Genomic DNA, 16704 nt, shown 5'->3' with positions numbered 1-16704 from the left:
AAAAAAAAAAAAAAATGCATATATTGTATTAAATAATGGAGCAGACCACAAAATGGCTTCTTAAACATTTGTATAGGTAAAATGTACACTTTCATTCAATGATAAATACCTATGAAGGGATCTTTAAACGCAGATAATTTAATGTATGTCCAATATATAATGTATAATGTATACATATATTTTTTTTTTTTGCTTTTTTTTTTTTACATTTTAGGTAATTATACCACAATTGCAAATACCTAAAGATGATATGTCAGTTCCGGACTGCCTATAATAATAGGAATAGCCTATACGTATTTCAAGTGAGCAGGCGTCCTGATGTCTTAATTTGTAAACTTACAGTAACTTGAAATATATTCAACTTGCTCATTAAAACAGGAGATGACATACTGATGCTTAGATCATGTTCGGCATGCATGGCACGGAAGCACCCTAAAAGCTAAATCAGTATGGCTTCCTACATTTATGTCTGAACGCTTCACAGCTGCCGCATTCATCAATAAACATTCATAATTTCATTTAAAAAAGACCTAAAAATGATTATATATACAAAATTATTCACCTTTTTTATTTTTTATTTTCATATTTATTTTTTACAAAAATTGTAGAACGCACCTTGAATCTATGCTAATTTAGTGTAGTTGAAGACAATGAGAGAAATTCCCATTTTTTTGGTGAAAATAACGAAAGTCTCCAACTACTGTAGGCGCGAGTCATGTGCTACAAATTCAGAACCGACGTAGCTCACTTTACCTGTGTTGCATCTCTTTGTGCAGCAGTCTAGACATCATTTATAAAACTTGCATCAAATAAAATGATGCAATCTTTACGTAGAACCGGATGCAAATAGGGCGCGCATATGTCAGGTCTAAGTTTGTATCAATGAACTTTACAAATTTCTTTCTTTAGTTGGATTAACATTAGAAAATTCCCTCCAAGAAAATTAAAGAAATTAAACTATGAAAATAATTCATCCAACAAATCCAAATTGCCGAGTGGTCAAGGATGAACAAAAAAAAATGTTAAAAAAAGAGTTGTGGAAATTATGTTCCCCGCGTATATTTTTTTTCTTTTTTTTTTCCACAACACAAGAAAACAATAATGTTATATGGCACAGGTTTCCTAATAATGCACCTACAGAAAAGTCCTTTAGTGGCACTGAGTTTTTTTGTTTTAATTTTATTTATTTTTTCTGGCTTTATCAACTAGTGTTGGCTTTAATTAGTGAGCTAACAGTTAAGCTGTATTGCAGTTATTAAATACGCCTGACTTTAGTATGACTACTTCAGTTCTATATACATGATTAGAAAACATATTTAAATCATCTTATTTACAAAGGTCTTACGAAGGTCATCGGAGCTAGGGTCAAGCAGCTGAAATATTAACATAAGCTTGCATTACTTTGTTTGCTTGCCTTGGTGAAATAAAACTACATTTCATACTAGAAGTACAATTTCTAGTAGGCTGGATATTACGCTTACATGGGGTTTAGTTCCCTATAAGTTGTACATTTGTTTAAAAAATGTTCTTGTTTTCTTTTGTTGCTTGAGTTACGCCATTGTCCAAAACATCCATTATTGGATCAGTTAGATAATGCTTCTTGGAATTCAAAAGAAAGGCACTGTTGTTAGGACTTTGGCAGATATGATGTCCATTCAAAAGAAGTCCTGTGCATTCAACGTGGGGAATCCTGCCAAGTCCTGCTCCAACGGTGAAGATGTTTTGGAGCGTTTAGTGGAGTCCTCATCTCTGGAGGGCTAAATTTGTAGTAATATTTCTTGGAGTAAGTCCTTTGGTACATGGAAGCTAAGAATATAAGAAAGAATTATGTTATGTATGTTAAGAAATATTATAAAGAAATATCATTTATATCGTACAAATACAGACAAACATGAGATTATTTGGGATTGTCTCTCCGGAAGTACTTATGATCAATGAAGTCTATACACTTATCAAGGTTTATATGCATGGTCACTTGGGGAAAATGTAATGGTTTTCAAAGGAGTTCACTGATCCTCACATGGGTTTCATTTTATCAAGGTGTTATCTTCTTGAGCCAACCCCTTTTATGAAGTTTAGTAGTTCTCGCTAAAATATTTCTGGTGAGATATTTTCACATGTTAGAAAGTGATACATTTATAGCCCAGAGCAGAGCTAGAGATGAGCAAATCAGCTAAAACTCCCTCATTTGTCTCAATAAAGGACTATAACCTATCACACAGACAATTTTCCCAATTGAGAAAATGGAAAATGAAATTCCAAAATAATTATTTCTATATCAGATCGAATATTAATGTTCTACTTATATTAACCCATTACTTCGAACTTAAGCTAAAGTCTTCACAGAAGGTTACAGTCATGTATGATTGCAATAGCTGTGATCAATTTGAACAACTCAAAAATGCATTTATGCATTTTATCAGCTAAAGCATCTGATCATACACATGTGATAGTTGTCAGCTTGTTCAAATAAAAGGTTACTTTATCCACGTCACTACACATATCAATACTCAGACAGAATTTATGTGTTTTCAGTGTTTTCAATCCTGATTTAGGAGAAAGGTGCTGCCAAACACTTCTTATAATTGGCTATCTCCTGAAGAACAAAACACGTGGGTGATTGAAATAAAACTATGTAGACAACGTAGAAAGATGGAATGGCAAGAGGAAACTAACTTCCACCATCAGCCCCTTATTTTTCCGTGTTTAATCCTGTGATTCCACCCACATGCGGTTTAGCCAAAAAGCAACTGGATTCCGGTGCTCAGCTTAAGAAACAGTGACAATCCCATTTTCCATGTCCATGACATGGACCCGTAGAAGTGCTGATTGCACAAAACGGCAGTCGTCCTCTTGCACTCCCCGCTCCCTCGCTATAACCTGGCATGTGTCTAAAATAATCCGCATTGTGGACTGAAGGCACGTTAAAGACGTTTATTTCAGCAAACTGGTGAGTGCCGCTGTTTTTCAATTTTTTCGATATGGAAAATTGAAATAAAACTACCTGACCATTATGTTCCCAAACTTCATCTGTCATGGTAAAGTCAGGAGGCCTTATACAGCTCCCCCCTATAGACATTAGATAGCTGATGGCCAATGGTTTAGCTGATTGTTTGGCCAGCAGCTGTCTCACTAAAAAAATCAATTGATCTAAATTACTTATAACTAATCATTTTTCAAATATGTAGCCAATAAACTGGCTGTACTTAAATGAGTATAACATAGTTCAGTTTTAGGCTGTAGCTAGGTGAAGAATTTTTGGAAGCTACCCAACTCGAAGTTTTCCTCTGGAACTAAGCTATATCTCCTTTTAGTCAGTTAATACAATGTTGGCTAAAATAAGGATCCACCTTAAAACTTAATTGTCTTGATAAGCCCACAAAAGTATCTGCAAACTTGGTATAGTCTACATTGCTTTGATTTACCTTTGGATGTGAATCAACTTTAAGCTTTAATGTTTTATAAAATGAAATATAACCACGGTAGTTAATTTTTTAATCTCTATACTTACGTTTCATGCATGTGACTTTAGGTAAATCCCACCTTCCATCCCCTCTGCAACGAATAGTTGGCATATGCCGTTGAATAAAGCCATCTTGGCAGTGGTATCGAATCAGGGAATTTATTTCATATCTTGGTTTAGATTTTCCAAATGCCTTAGCATTTTCAACAAGAGGAGGCTGTCCACAGGCAACTAAAATAATAAATGACCAGGTATGGGTTACTGCGCACCGTTTGCACTAAACTTTACAAAACGTTTTTCTGCATGTAGGTAAATCTGACAAGCTTCAAGAGTCTAGAAAAATCATAGTGTGAACTTGTTATCCTCCTTCCTAATTCAATGCTGTACTTGTCAGCCAGCCACAACTTAATTGTTTGCTAAAATAAAGATAAACGTCTCAGCAAAAGCAATTATCTCCCAGCGCTGCGGAGAAGTTCATAAGTTTAAATGTTGGCTTTAAACCGCAGAAAAAAAAGAGAAATGAATAACGTAGCTGGCAAACCACCTCATTATTTCACTATCACTTAAATATTTTATGAGACTACCTATATTACACATACAAAGCAGTTTCAAAAATCATAGTTTCAGTACATTTTTCGCAAGTTAGTTGGAGAATTTGGTAAAAATCAAAATTTCACAGAATTATTTAATACCCTTCAATTTTCCTAAAGTTTCCATCATGGAGGGTTGTATCTTTGCTGTAGAGCCTCTCTGCTGAAGAGCACATCTTTCACCTCTTCGTAAACTGGCTGTTAAGCGACCGCCGATGAGTAAATATTTAGAGATCGACGATCTTATATGGCTGCCGGTCATTCCATATAAATGGACCCTTAGGTAGGAGGTTGATTCCCTACTAAATTGTTTTTTCGGACCCGTTTTTTGTGGTTTTACAATCTAGTGATGACAACTCAAGATTTCACTTTGGTATTATGATATTACCAGTACCTCTAATTCTTGCAGTCAAAAAGATAAAGTGCTCAACTGTAAATATTTTTAGAAACATGTATTTTTATTTTTTTGTTAAAGCACCACTTCAGGACTTTTTTTTAAAAAAAATTCAGTGATGGAGTGGTGCAACTGATCTTGGTTCAGTGACCCTAGTACAGTATTATACTTACCTGCTGCTTTCTTCAGCTCTTCCTGGTGCCGCTCCAGTCCTGAGCCGTCATCTTGTGATCCCAACTTCTGACTGGCTGACCGAACGTCAAAGGTAACTGTCAAAGCTCTCAATGTAAGTTCATGAGAGCCTTGTTCTGGCTCTCATAGACTTACATTGAGATGTAACTTTCGGTTCCGGATTAATCCGGCAGGTCACAACCTTCAGAAAATTGACTGGAGCGGCACCAATAAAAGAGGAAGGTGATAAAAAAAACCCTGCTAGAGTGGTATTTTAGCAACGCGGGAGTAGAAGAAAACTGCCTAGCAGCAGTATGACCGGAATTATACAGGGCTCAGCATTCAGAGCACTGCTAGATCTACAGCAGATAAAAGGATTGTTTCAAAGTGACAGCAAGCAGACCAACAAGTGACACATTTCTGGAATCAAGGTCTCAGATTATGAGAAAAGCAACAGAGCCCTAACTCTGAGAAAAAGGAACCCTGGTACCCAATAGTAGAGTCCTTCAAAACCAAATAGCCTAACACATCTAAAAACATAATTTGCTAAAGTGTAATCTAAAAAATACCTGTTCCCTTCTTGCAAGTGTACGTGAGATGATAATTGCAGGGCACATCATTCCACTGTCCATTCTCGTGCCAAATAATGACAACACAATCTTCACCAGCAGAAAAGAAGCTGTCTGGCTGGTTTGGCCTCCAGTTTTCATATTGCTGAAAGATTTTAAAAAGAGAAAGAAAAATGTTTACTTTGACATTTTTTTATGTGATTAATGTATTTTTTTTCACAGTTCAATTATTTTCAAAATGTATTTTTTGTATTTTATGAGGAAGTTGTTTGCTGTTACTATAATAATCCACACCATCTATCTTATATTTTGGATTAACAGTCCACATGGAAACTCTTCAAAATTCATAACATCTGCCAGGCTAATGACTGGGGCGGCAAAGGCTTCAATACAAAATACAGATATTTATTTTTCTCTTCCCTGTTTTACTTATAAGGTTAAAAATCAGTGAGCTCCAACATTTCTGTGTTTTCTCAACATCTCCAAGAGTGGCATTTTATGACCTCACAGCTAATTACATCATCAAACACCTTTATCTTGGCTTAACGACTTTAGTTTTTCTCAAGGTCAATGCCAAAAAGCTTTACAAGAACAAGTTCACTTTCTATTCTTTTTTTTTGTACATTTTTAATCTTCTCTCAGCAGCTTGGCTCACTGCCCGATACCACAATACTGTGCCATGATTTCAAAGAGATAATTGCACAAGTGCTGTATATATACATTTATATATATATATATATATATATATATATATATATATATATATATATGTATTAACTTCAAGGCTTCAGGATTACATTGCCATTGGTTTTATGACTCACACGGGAACCCAAAAGGGTCATCATTTTTTATAGAAATTTGCATGTCTGCCACAAATATGTTGTGGTGGATTATAAATAGATGAATATTTGTACTGTTACAGATATAAATATTTCATTCCGACACATTTGAGGGTAAATACCAACGTCTAGAAATAGTGGTAGGCAAATAAACCTATTTAGAAAATAATATTTTGGAAAATAATAAAAGAAAATAAATACATGGTAATATACTTATATAACCACTCTTAAGTATAATACTACATTAAAAAAGTAATTAGTTTACGGTTACTGGAACATGTGGGGGCATCGATCCCATGATCTACATAAATGCAATTAGGGGCTAAGGAAGGATTTTTTTGTATGAGCACAACACGTGTTTTCGGCATAATCTTCAAGTTCTTCAAGTAGAAGATGCTTTAGGAAAATGCCGGTGGGGTTTTTCCTAAAGGATCTTTTATTGGCATGTTTTCTGTAGTTTTTCGCTTTGCTCCCACCGTTTCTTTTGTTTACTACTATATATGACAGTGAGCCATGGTAGTGGCCTGAAGAATGGTCAGGTCACTTCTTTAGGAGTTTTTAGGTGTTGAAGGACTTAGGCCCTGTTTACACACAAACTATAAGTATGTAATCCTTCAGATTTTTACTGGAAGAGTTCACAGAAGCAAAATAATAATTTGTAGCACTCCAGTATATTCTATACTAGAGATGAGCAGACCACTTGCAATTCAAATTCATTGGCTTCTCAGAATTTTCCCTAAATTTTGGATTTGTGGCAGATAGGTTAGTACAAATCTTAAAACTGAAAAGCTTGTAATTGCTCAGAAGATACACCTGGGGTAGAGAAGAGATAAGTCCCTGCTGACCATAAGAGCTTACACACTACAGAAGAGAGAGAGATGACCCTGCTGACCATAAGGGTTTACACTCTACAGAAAGAGAGAGGAGAGAGGATCACGCTGATTATATGAGTTTACACTCTACAAGAGAGAGAAGACCCTGCTGACCATAAGAGCTAACGCTATACAGAAGAGAGACGGTGAAGACCATGCTGACATAAGGGCTTACACTCTACAGAAGAGAGTGAGGACCCCACTGATGATAATAGCTTGCACTCTACAAAAGAGAGCAGACCCTGCAGATCATAAGGGCTTACACTCTACAGAAGAGAGAGAGAGAAGACCCTGCAGATCATAAGAACTTACACTCTACAGAAGAGAAAGAGGACTCAGCTGATCATAAAAGCTTGAACTCTACGAGAGAGAAGATCCTGCAGACCATAAGAGGTTACACTCTACAGAAGAGAGAGAGAGGACCCTGCAGATCATAAGAGCTTGCACTCTACAAGAGAGAGAGGCAGTATCCTGCTGACCATAAGCACTTACACTTTACAGTAGAGAGAGAGTACCCTGCTGACCATAAGAGCTCACACTCTACAGTAGAGAGAGAGAGTACCCTGCTGGCCATAAGCGCTTACACTCTACAGTAGAGAGAGAGTACCCTGCTAATCATAAGAACTTACACTCTATAGGAGAGAGAGAATGAGGACCCTGCTATCCATAAGGGCTTACACTCTAAGAAAGAGAAAGAGTGAGGATCCGTTGACCATAAGGGCTTACACTCTACAGAAGAGAGTGAGGACCCCGCTGATGATAATAGCTTGCATTCTACAAAAGAGAGCAGACCCTGCAGATCATAAGAGCTTGCACTCTACAAGAGAGAGAGGCAGTATCCTGCTGACCATAAGCGCTTACACTCTACAGTAGAGAGAGAGTACCCTTCTGATCATAAGAACTTACACTCTACAGAAGAGAAAGAGGACTCAGCTGATCATAAAAGCTTGAACTCTACAAGAGAGAGAAGATCCTGCAGACCATAAGAGCTTACACTCTACAGAAGAGAGAGAGAAGACCCTGCAGATCATAAGAGCTTACATTTTACAGAAGAGAAAGAGAAGACCCTGCAGATCATAAGAGCTTGCACTCTACAAGAGAGAGAGGCAGTATCCTGCTGACCATAAGCACTTACACTCTACAGTAGAGAGAGAGAGTACCCTGCTGACCATAAGAACTTACACTCTACAGTAGAGAGAGAGAGTACCCTGCTAATCATAAGAACTTACACTCCATAGGAGAGAGGGAATGAGGACCCTGCTGACCATAAGGGCTTATACTCTAAGAAAGAGAAAGAGTGAGGATCCGCTGACCATAAGGGCTTATACTCTAAGAAAGAGAGAGAATGAGGATCTTGTTGACCATAAGGGCTTACACTCTACAGGAGAGAGAGAAGATCCTGCCGACATCTCAATGTCCATCATTATTTATCCTCTGTGTCATTTTTTTACATAATTTTTCAATATGACAGTTCTAGAGATTCGGCCAGAAATATTCTCCAAAACAGGACTTTTATCATAATAAATTCTCCTTGATTCAGCATATTCAGTCTTCAGGCATAAAGTTATTGGAATTCCTTAGATGTCAATGCCGTGGCTCAGTTATTGAAATACGTCAGAAAATGTAATATTGAGGCATGGAGTGCATGCTGAAGATTAAATGGTACTTCTTGCATTTACTGTTAGAGATTAGATGTCTGGCAGCTGAAAGCATTGATCGCCATTCTGGGCGAGCTCCAGGAACTGCTTCATTTGATCATGTTTGCCCTTGAAATTACAGCATTGTTTGTTACTAGGTATAAACTTGAAGAAAAGTACAAAGGAAACCAAAAGTGACGTAAGGTCTGTCTGGGTTTATTGGTATCTATACCATATGTCTTCCTTGCCCAGGTTTAGTGAATAACATAATGACCCAGTAAACTGGATCTAACCTGACAATGAATAATTTATATTGTTGGCAGCTGCCTAATTAGAGATAAATGGATATTTGAAAGCCCTATAGGGAAAGCTTAGGATCGGTAAATCTGATCATGAAAGTACTAAGGGTTTTTTCACATATCAGGTGGAGGACTCAGCTCCTTTTTCAGGTTAAAAAAAGACTACAGTGATACTATGCAAACTGCCTCTTCAGAGAGAAAGAGGACTAAAACTCTAGCGCCACCTAGTGGAAGTAGCAATCCTACAAGTCAATATCATCCATTTAGTGAGCCTTGTCGCATGACTTAAAATCCAAATCTAGTTAAACAGTCGATATTGACTTTTAGGATTATTTCTTCCAATAGATTGCACCAAAGTTCTAGTCTCTGAAGAGGCAATTTGCATATTTATTTTCCCAGAGGAGCATGCATGGCGAATATAAGTCTCCTTGTTACCCCTTAGATTGCAGTCATGCTACTGAGGTATAAAATGTAAAGAGTTAAATATCCTCTGCCGGTCCAAAATAGGACACTACAGTTTTTCCATACTGAGCATAATTGCAACGCTCCCACCAGTCACCAGTAGTGACTGGCATTTAAAAGGTCAAGTAAATGTATCATTCAAATGCTAATACTGTACATAGTGAATGCCATTTTGTCTACTCCTTTTAATATACTGTAAAGCCCTATATTGCATTAGAATAATTATATGTTCCCTGATATATAAATATCAGACATTTACAGAGTTTTTACATGCTGCAAACCTCATGTTATTTGCAAAATCCCTAGATCCGAAACTTTCTGTGAGTAGAACAGTGCCACCTTGTGGAGAATGGTGTACAATACATAAAACGTCTGGTCGAAGTTCAAATGCCTAAACATATTAAATAAGTGAACAAGAAAGTTGTGTTCTACATGAAGGTTTTTACAAGTTAGCAGCTCCATAAAATATACATTACTTATGTCACATTTATTCACCTTATGTTCTTGCCAGAAAACAATGAACTGAGAAATGTAAAGGCAAATATATTTAGGCCATGGTCACACAGGACGTAAGTGAGGATTTTAAACTTCTAAGTGGGATCAAAGGGTTAGCAGTTCTCATTGTGGAGAGTGACAAGCCAGGCCTGGCATGTCAGAGTGAAGAGACTTATATGCCACGCAATGCTCCTCTGGGAAATTAAGTATGCAAATTGCCTCTTCAGAACTCTAGTGCCACCTATTGGAAGTAGAAATCCTAAAAGTCATTACCACTCCTATAACTAGCCTGGCCACATGGCTTAGGATAAAAACCATACCGAAATCTCAAATTGCAGACATGATGTTACGGGGTGATGCCCATCCTCAGTGCAAAGTCTGAGATCTGACTTGGTTAGGTGAGAGGCTTAAGACTGGGATCTAAAAAGTAATGTTTCATCTTGTGGAGAGTGACAAACCAGGCCTGGCATGTCATGTCAGAGTGAGGAGACTTATATACGCCATGCATGATCCTCTGGGACATTAAATATGCAAATTGCCTCTTGTGAAAATCCACAGGTAGGAAACAAGTGATTGAGATCTTAACATGCTCCAGACAGAAATGGACAGCGGTGCGGATTATTAAATGTCAGTTTGTGTTGACATATGAGCTGGAATTTATTATGCACCTTTCCTGTTGACCTCAATGCGGAAGTCAAAATCTACAGACAAATCTTATATTGTCAATTTTGATGTGGATTATCTGAGTACAGCTAAACCCCCCCCACACACACACACACACACTAAACTCACATTGCCAATCCCTTCTCATGCCAGAACATCTTTTGTATCCGCAGGCTTTGCATATTGACCTCCAGCCATGACTTGCCATCTTTATAAATGACCACTGAAGCAGATTTGCAGGAATCTTCAGCAGCAAATCTGTTACGGGTGAATGTTCCCCATATATAAGGATTCCGCCTCTCAAAACGTAATAAATAATCCCACAAGCTCGCTGCCTCGGGGTAATCCTTGACGCTGATCTCTCCTTCAAACCACATATCCAAGCCCTTTCCACTTCCTGCCGACTTCAACTCAAAAATATTTCACGAATCCGCTCATTCCTCAACCAAGAAACTGCAAAAACTCTAGTCCATGCCCTCATCATCTCTCGCCTTGACTACTGCAACCTCCTGCTCTATGGCCTCCCCTCGAACACTCTTGCACCCCTCCAATCTATTCTAAACTCTGCTGCCCAATTAATCCACCTGTCCCCCCGCTATTCCCCAGATTCTCCCCTCTGTAAATCCCTTCACTGGCTCCACATTGCCCAGAGACTCCAGTTCAAAACCCTAACCATGACATACAAAGCCATCCACAACCTGTCTCCTCCATACATCTGTGACTTCGTCTCCCGGTACTTACCTACACGCAACCTCCGATCCTCACAAGATCTCCTTCTCTACTCCCCTCTTATCTCCTCTTCCCACAATCGTATACAAGATTTCTCTCGCGTATCACCCCTATTCTGGAACCCTCTACCACAACATATCAGACTCTCGCCTACCATCGAAACCTACAAAAAGAGCCTGAAGACCCACCTCTTCAGACAAGCCTACAACCTGCAGTAACCACCGATTGACCAAACCGCTGCATGACCAGCTCTATCCTCACCTACTGTATTCTCACCCATCCCTTGTAGATTGTGAGCCTTCGCGGGCAGGGTCCTCTCTCCTCCTGTACCAGTTATGACTTGTATTGTTTAAGATTATTGTACTTGTTTTTATTATGTATACCCCTCCTTACATGTAAAGCACCATGGAATAAATGGTGCTATAACAATAAATAATAATAATAATAATAACAATAATAATAATAACATGTAAACACTATTACCAAGACTGTGCACGGAGAACATACATGTCATGGTGGCTGTCAGGTAGATGATGACTTGGATTCTGAGCTCATCAGCAATAAAATGTGCGGAGAAGAAAGGCAGTTTATAAAGGTTTTCTTTTGTGTACAGATGTCTAGTGGCCATTGAGATCGTTTGTGGGGTAATATAAATAGTAAGTCGGACTTGATTACATTTCACATGCCATATAAGGCTACGGCGGGGTTCGGCAGAAGAAATAGTCTATAAACGTCTGTGAAAGAAATATGCTACAGGACACTGGCACCAGCGCTCAGCTATGCAGAAATATATCAGAGAAATGCTTAAAGGGGATGTCCGCCTTTCTGATGAACAGCTTTACACTGAGAGTCCTCCCAACTTCAGCAAGTGTTCAGTTTCCCTGAAGCGCCTCCAGACTTGTGATGGGCGACTGTGCTCGGCATTGCTTGATACTCGCTCAACCATCGGGGTGCTCTATCGAGTATCAAGCAGTATCACAAGGTGCTCGGGTGCTCGGGTGCCCATAAGAAGCTCGTTTGAATTATCTGCGCAGCAATGAAGAGAGGTTTTCCCCGCTCCGCAGGGACTCCTATGTCAGCCGGGCTATTTGTCAGCTTTAGAACTCCGAGGAGAGAGAGAGGTCCGTCCTCCGGAAAAACGCTCGAGTTTCACATTCGCCTCGATTATGCTACTCAAATCGCGCACTCGAGTATTTCACTGCTCAATCATCACAAATAAAGGTCCTGAACAATTGATGCTGGTCTCTTAGCCAAGAAATTCCTGATATGGTACTGCTAAATGAGTTTTTAAAATCTAGTGAACCCCTTTATTCAATAAGTCCTTAAAGGGAACCTGTGTCGGCGTCCCTGTCTGTCCCCAACTGCTTTTATAGCTGGATGGGTGCAGATCTCTTTAGTCCGAAAAGACTATAAAAAATGTTTATAAAATTGAACTTACAGCGTCACATATAATAATGAATCAGGACTAGCCCAGGGGAGCGTCTCTTTGCTGGGCTGGTCCTGCCTCGGATCTTCTACTTACCATGGAAATGACGGCAGCATACAGTAGGACTATTATGGAGGCTGTCAATCTCTCACAGGGAGGTGTGATTATATGATACAAGCCAGGGGCAGAGACTTCCCACCCGACTAGTCCTGATTCATTAGCAAATTGTAAAGATGTGCATTATAATGGACCTCATCAGATTAATGAAACCCATATGCAGGCGGCTTCAGTCACGTGTGGAGACAGTCAGGGGACCAGACCTAATAGTGCTACCAAATAATTTGCCCCATTAAGGCAAAATATATATTTACTATTTAAGGGAGCACAAGACCCTTAAATCAAGGCAACAATCCAACACTATCCCCCTCCCCCAGTCTTTATCAGCGCCGCATTAACAATAAACTGAAAGCTTTCCGGAGACCAAACTCCACACACACCTTACATTTGTTTTTATTTTAATCCAGGACTTGTTGAGTTTGATTTTTGGGCGCAATATGTTGATAATTCATGATATATCCCGTTGCTTTGCTAGAGCACTGCAGGTATATCTATAGCATTACCTTAATGAACAAAATGAAAAATTCCATTCTACTAAATCTGGAACTAATCAAATGAGCCGCAGAATGGGTTGATATTTGTGCAATGTGAACTTTCAACCTGTGGCCATATTGCTGACAAAACCCAAGAAAAAAAAAACAAAATGAGCATATACTTGATGTAAGTAAATGGTCCTAGTACATGTCTATAACATAGGGGACTTAGTCACCACTATTTTGATCCAATGAATTGTGAAAGCCTTCCCACCGCGACAAGGTGACCCAACCGGGACAGTCCTAACCTTTCTCTGGAATTAAAACCTTGTTTCCACCGACCTCACTGTAGATAAGGGAAATCTGTAACTATCATTTTTTGCCAACAGCATATTCTGCGCGATGGCCTATAACTAGTAGAGACATTTCCGACATAGCTATTCTACATGCCGATGCCTATTTATTAAAACTACGGTATTTAATTAATGTTAAAGACCTGAATTAATGTCTACATCTTAATATGTGAAGACTAACGAGCGGACAACTAGGTGTACAGTAATTATAGCAACAGACCGGTCTTTGTAACTGAAGTGCAATAAAAGCAGGCTGCCACTAGGTGGTGATGTTTCCCAATGCCTGTCTGGCTTTGGAAGGTCCAGAAGTTCATTCTCACAGTTAGCCCCTTATTAATAGACATGTATTTAGGAATTTTAAGTTATTTTTATTTTGTTTTCTTTCGGAAATATGGGCGCTAAGTATAGCAATGTGATATATTACTGCATGAGCTATTTGTTTCACTTTATAGCTTCATTTTAAAGACGGGAGCAGTCTCAGGCTATGAAGTGTTTTCATTTCGGATTATGAGAGCTGAAGGAAAACAAATAACTTTGCCGAAAAAAAATAAAAAAAATCATATTTTTACTTTAACAGCAAGTACTAGTATTATTTAGTTAATAGGAGTTTTAAATGCACTCGTTTACTATTAGTTTACTTGACCTACTGTTTAAATTAGGTTTTTGAGTTCCATGTATCTTCTGAAAAATAAACAGCCATTCTTATATCATATTTTGTGTAAAAAAAAATTTTAATTCTTACAATTTTCACACTAGCCACTTGGACAGTTTTACAATCATACTTCCTGTTCTATAAAAAAGATTTTTCAGAAGCCTCATTATCATAACAGACAGGAGACATACAATGACAGGTAACTCGACTATACACAGCTGATAACACAGGATTCACCATTTACAATAGATGTTGTTGCAATGTTCCTAAAAAAATGACCTGTGCACATTGGATGCTGATACACAAAAAGTATGGTTTGAGTCAAGCTGCAGCTGCTGAGATACATGGAGATTTCCGGCATGGACAGGTTATTAGAGTTTAAAATAGTCCCAGTGGCCAGTGTGACAATTGCAAGATTTTTTTTGAATGCAGATTGATTACAAAAAATAATACTAAAAAATATTTATTATAAAAACCAGAATCAAACAGTAGATCATTTTCTAACATCATATTCCCATCATCAGCATTAAGGTAGCTTAATATTGCTCCAGCCATTGACCAACAATGTCAAGTTAGGTATTTCACTACACTATTTGTGTAATGATATCCCATTTATGTGTTATCTGAGCCAATCATCTGACCTGAATCCAACAGAAAATTAATGGAAGGTACTAAAGCTCAGAGATCATAGAAGGAGCCATAGAACCTTCTGGATTTGAAGAAGTATTTGTATGGAAGAATGGGCCAAAATCACACCTGAGCAATGCCTGTGACTAGTTTCTCCATACAAGAGGTGTCTTGAATCTGTCATCACCAACAAAGGTTTTTGTATAAAGTAGTAAATAAATTTGAGTGTGTTCAATACTTATTCCCTGTGTCATTTTTCATTATTACATATAACCTGATTTATGGAATCTGTGGCTTTATTTCTTTGCCTGTGTCAATTGGGTGGGTTGGTACCGACATCTGATGAGAATTTGATGTCAATAGCACCATTAGAAATATATTTAATTAGAAAATTGGCAACGTGTTCAATACTTATTTCACCCACTGTATTTATATTCAGCTGGAAAAGTGGCTAAATTGTCACTAACACCAGTGTGCTGCAAGTCATTGACAGATCTCTCACTATGGAGATGCCGGACAGACCCAGACTAGTCTCTTGCCCGGATATTGTCCCTAGTCAGATCTTCCAACAGTATTTTCTCTTAAATACATGAGCATTATAGTGAGAAATACCATACATCTGCCTGCAGTCAGGCTCTGAATCATGATGTACGCAGTTTGGGCAGCATGATTCAGATGACACTTTCCATTTAAAGCTGTTGGTCGAACCAGCACTATAGTCTACCTAACAGTGATTAATCACTGATGGCATATCATAGCCATATAAATCATTACAGTCCCATTTTCTTTCTCTTGCTTGATTTGATGTTCAAAATGAACTTTTTTTGGCATATAAGTGCCATGGTTGGTGGAAGAATAATGCAGCCATATGACTTTGGTTTCTTTTAAGATTTAATACTTTTTAGATTCTTCATCAACTGATGAAACAATGAAATCTAGATTTGTGTTATTCAATATCATTATAGGTTGTTTTGCACAAAAGTACTAAGTGTATTGACGATAAGAAGGGATTGTCCACAGCTGGAAGCACGGCCGCCATCAGGGCATTACTGCCCTGACTGGCGTATGGGGCCCGGCGGGCAGAGGGGGCCCGTATCGGGCCCCGTCTCATCTGCCCATCGGGCCCGGGCCCCAGCGGCAGGCTTCTGACAGTACACTGAACCTGCATCTGAGATGTAGGTTCAGTGTCCCCTGTTGCCTTCAGGGCCCGCAAGGCAACAGTTAAAGCCGCCAGCCAATCGGAGGCTGGCAGCTGACATCAGCACGCACGTCGCCGGCATATGACGTCATCGTCATTCGCCGGCGAGTCTGCGCTGAAATGCCCGGGATGGATGTCGGCACTGGACAGCGGCAAGGTAAGGTTTTTTTTTTTTTTTTTTTTTTACTGAATGCGGCAAGCCAGGGGCATGATAAAGACAGGAGGGAAAGATGGAGGACACAGGGGCAGGAATGAAAAGAACACAGGGGGCAGGAATGAAAACACTGGGGGGCAGGAATGGAAACACTGGGGGCAGGAATAAAAACACAGGGGGAAGGAATGGAATCACCACAGGGGGCAGGAATGGCAACACTGGGGGGCAGGAATGGAAACACTGGGGGCAGGAATGAAAACACTGGGGGTAGGAATGGAAACACTGGGGGCAAGAATGGAAACACTGGGGGCAGGAATGAAATCAAGGGGGCAGGAATGTAAACACTGGGGGCAGGAATGGAAACACCACAAGGGGGCAGGAATGAAAACAACAGGGGGCAGGAATGAAAACAACACAGGGGGACAGAATGTGTGACACGGGGCAGAATGTGAGACACAGGGGGCAGGTATGGAAACTACACAGGGGGTCAGAATGTGTGATAGGTGGCAGGATGTGAGACA

General features: G+C 39.1%; 1 protein-coding gene across 2 annotated transcripts in view; it reads right to left on the bottom strand.

Annotated features, from left to right (window-relative positions):
* Positions 1-205: 205 nt before the first annotated feature.
* VCAN (versican) overlaps positions 206-16704 on the bottom strand; it is a 106426-nt gene continuing 89927 nt past the window's right edge. For both annotated transcript variants that reach the window (XM_069751279.1, XM_069751289.1), the window contains exons 13-15: positions 5188-5332; positions 3512-3694; positions 206-1806 (exon numbers count right to left, since the gene is read on the bottom strand). In XM_069751279.1, coding sequence (XP_069607380.1) covers positions 1676-1806; positions 3512-3694; positions 5188-5332 — 459 coding nt within the window. In that variant the 3' untranslated portion in view covers positions 206-1675. The remainder of the gene's footprint in view (positions 1807-3511; positions 3695-5187; positions 5333-16704) is intronic.

This window comes from Ranitomeya imitator, chromosome 1 (genome assembly GCF_032444005.1).
Source record: "Ranitomeya imitator isolate aRanImi1 chromosome 1, aRanImi1.pri, whole genome shotgun sequence".
Classification (NCBI taxonomy): Eukaryota; Metazoa; Chordata; class Amphibia; order Anura; family Dendrobatidae; genus Ranitomeya; species Ranitomeya imitator.
The sequence above is the reverse complement of the archived record's forward strand: the minus strand, read 5'-3'. Positions and strand labels throughout refer to the sequence as shown.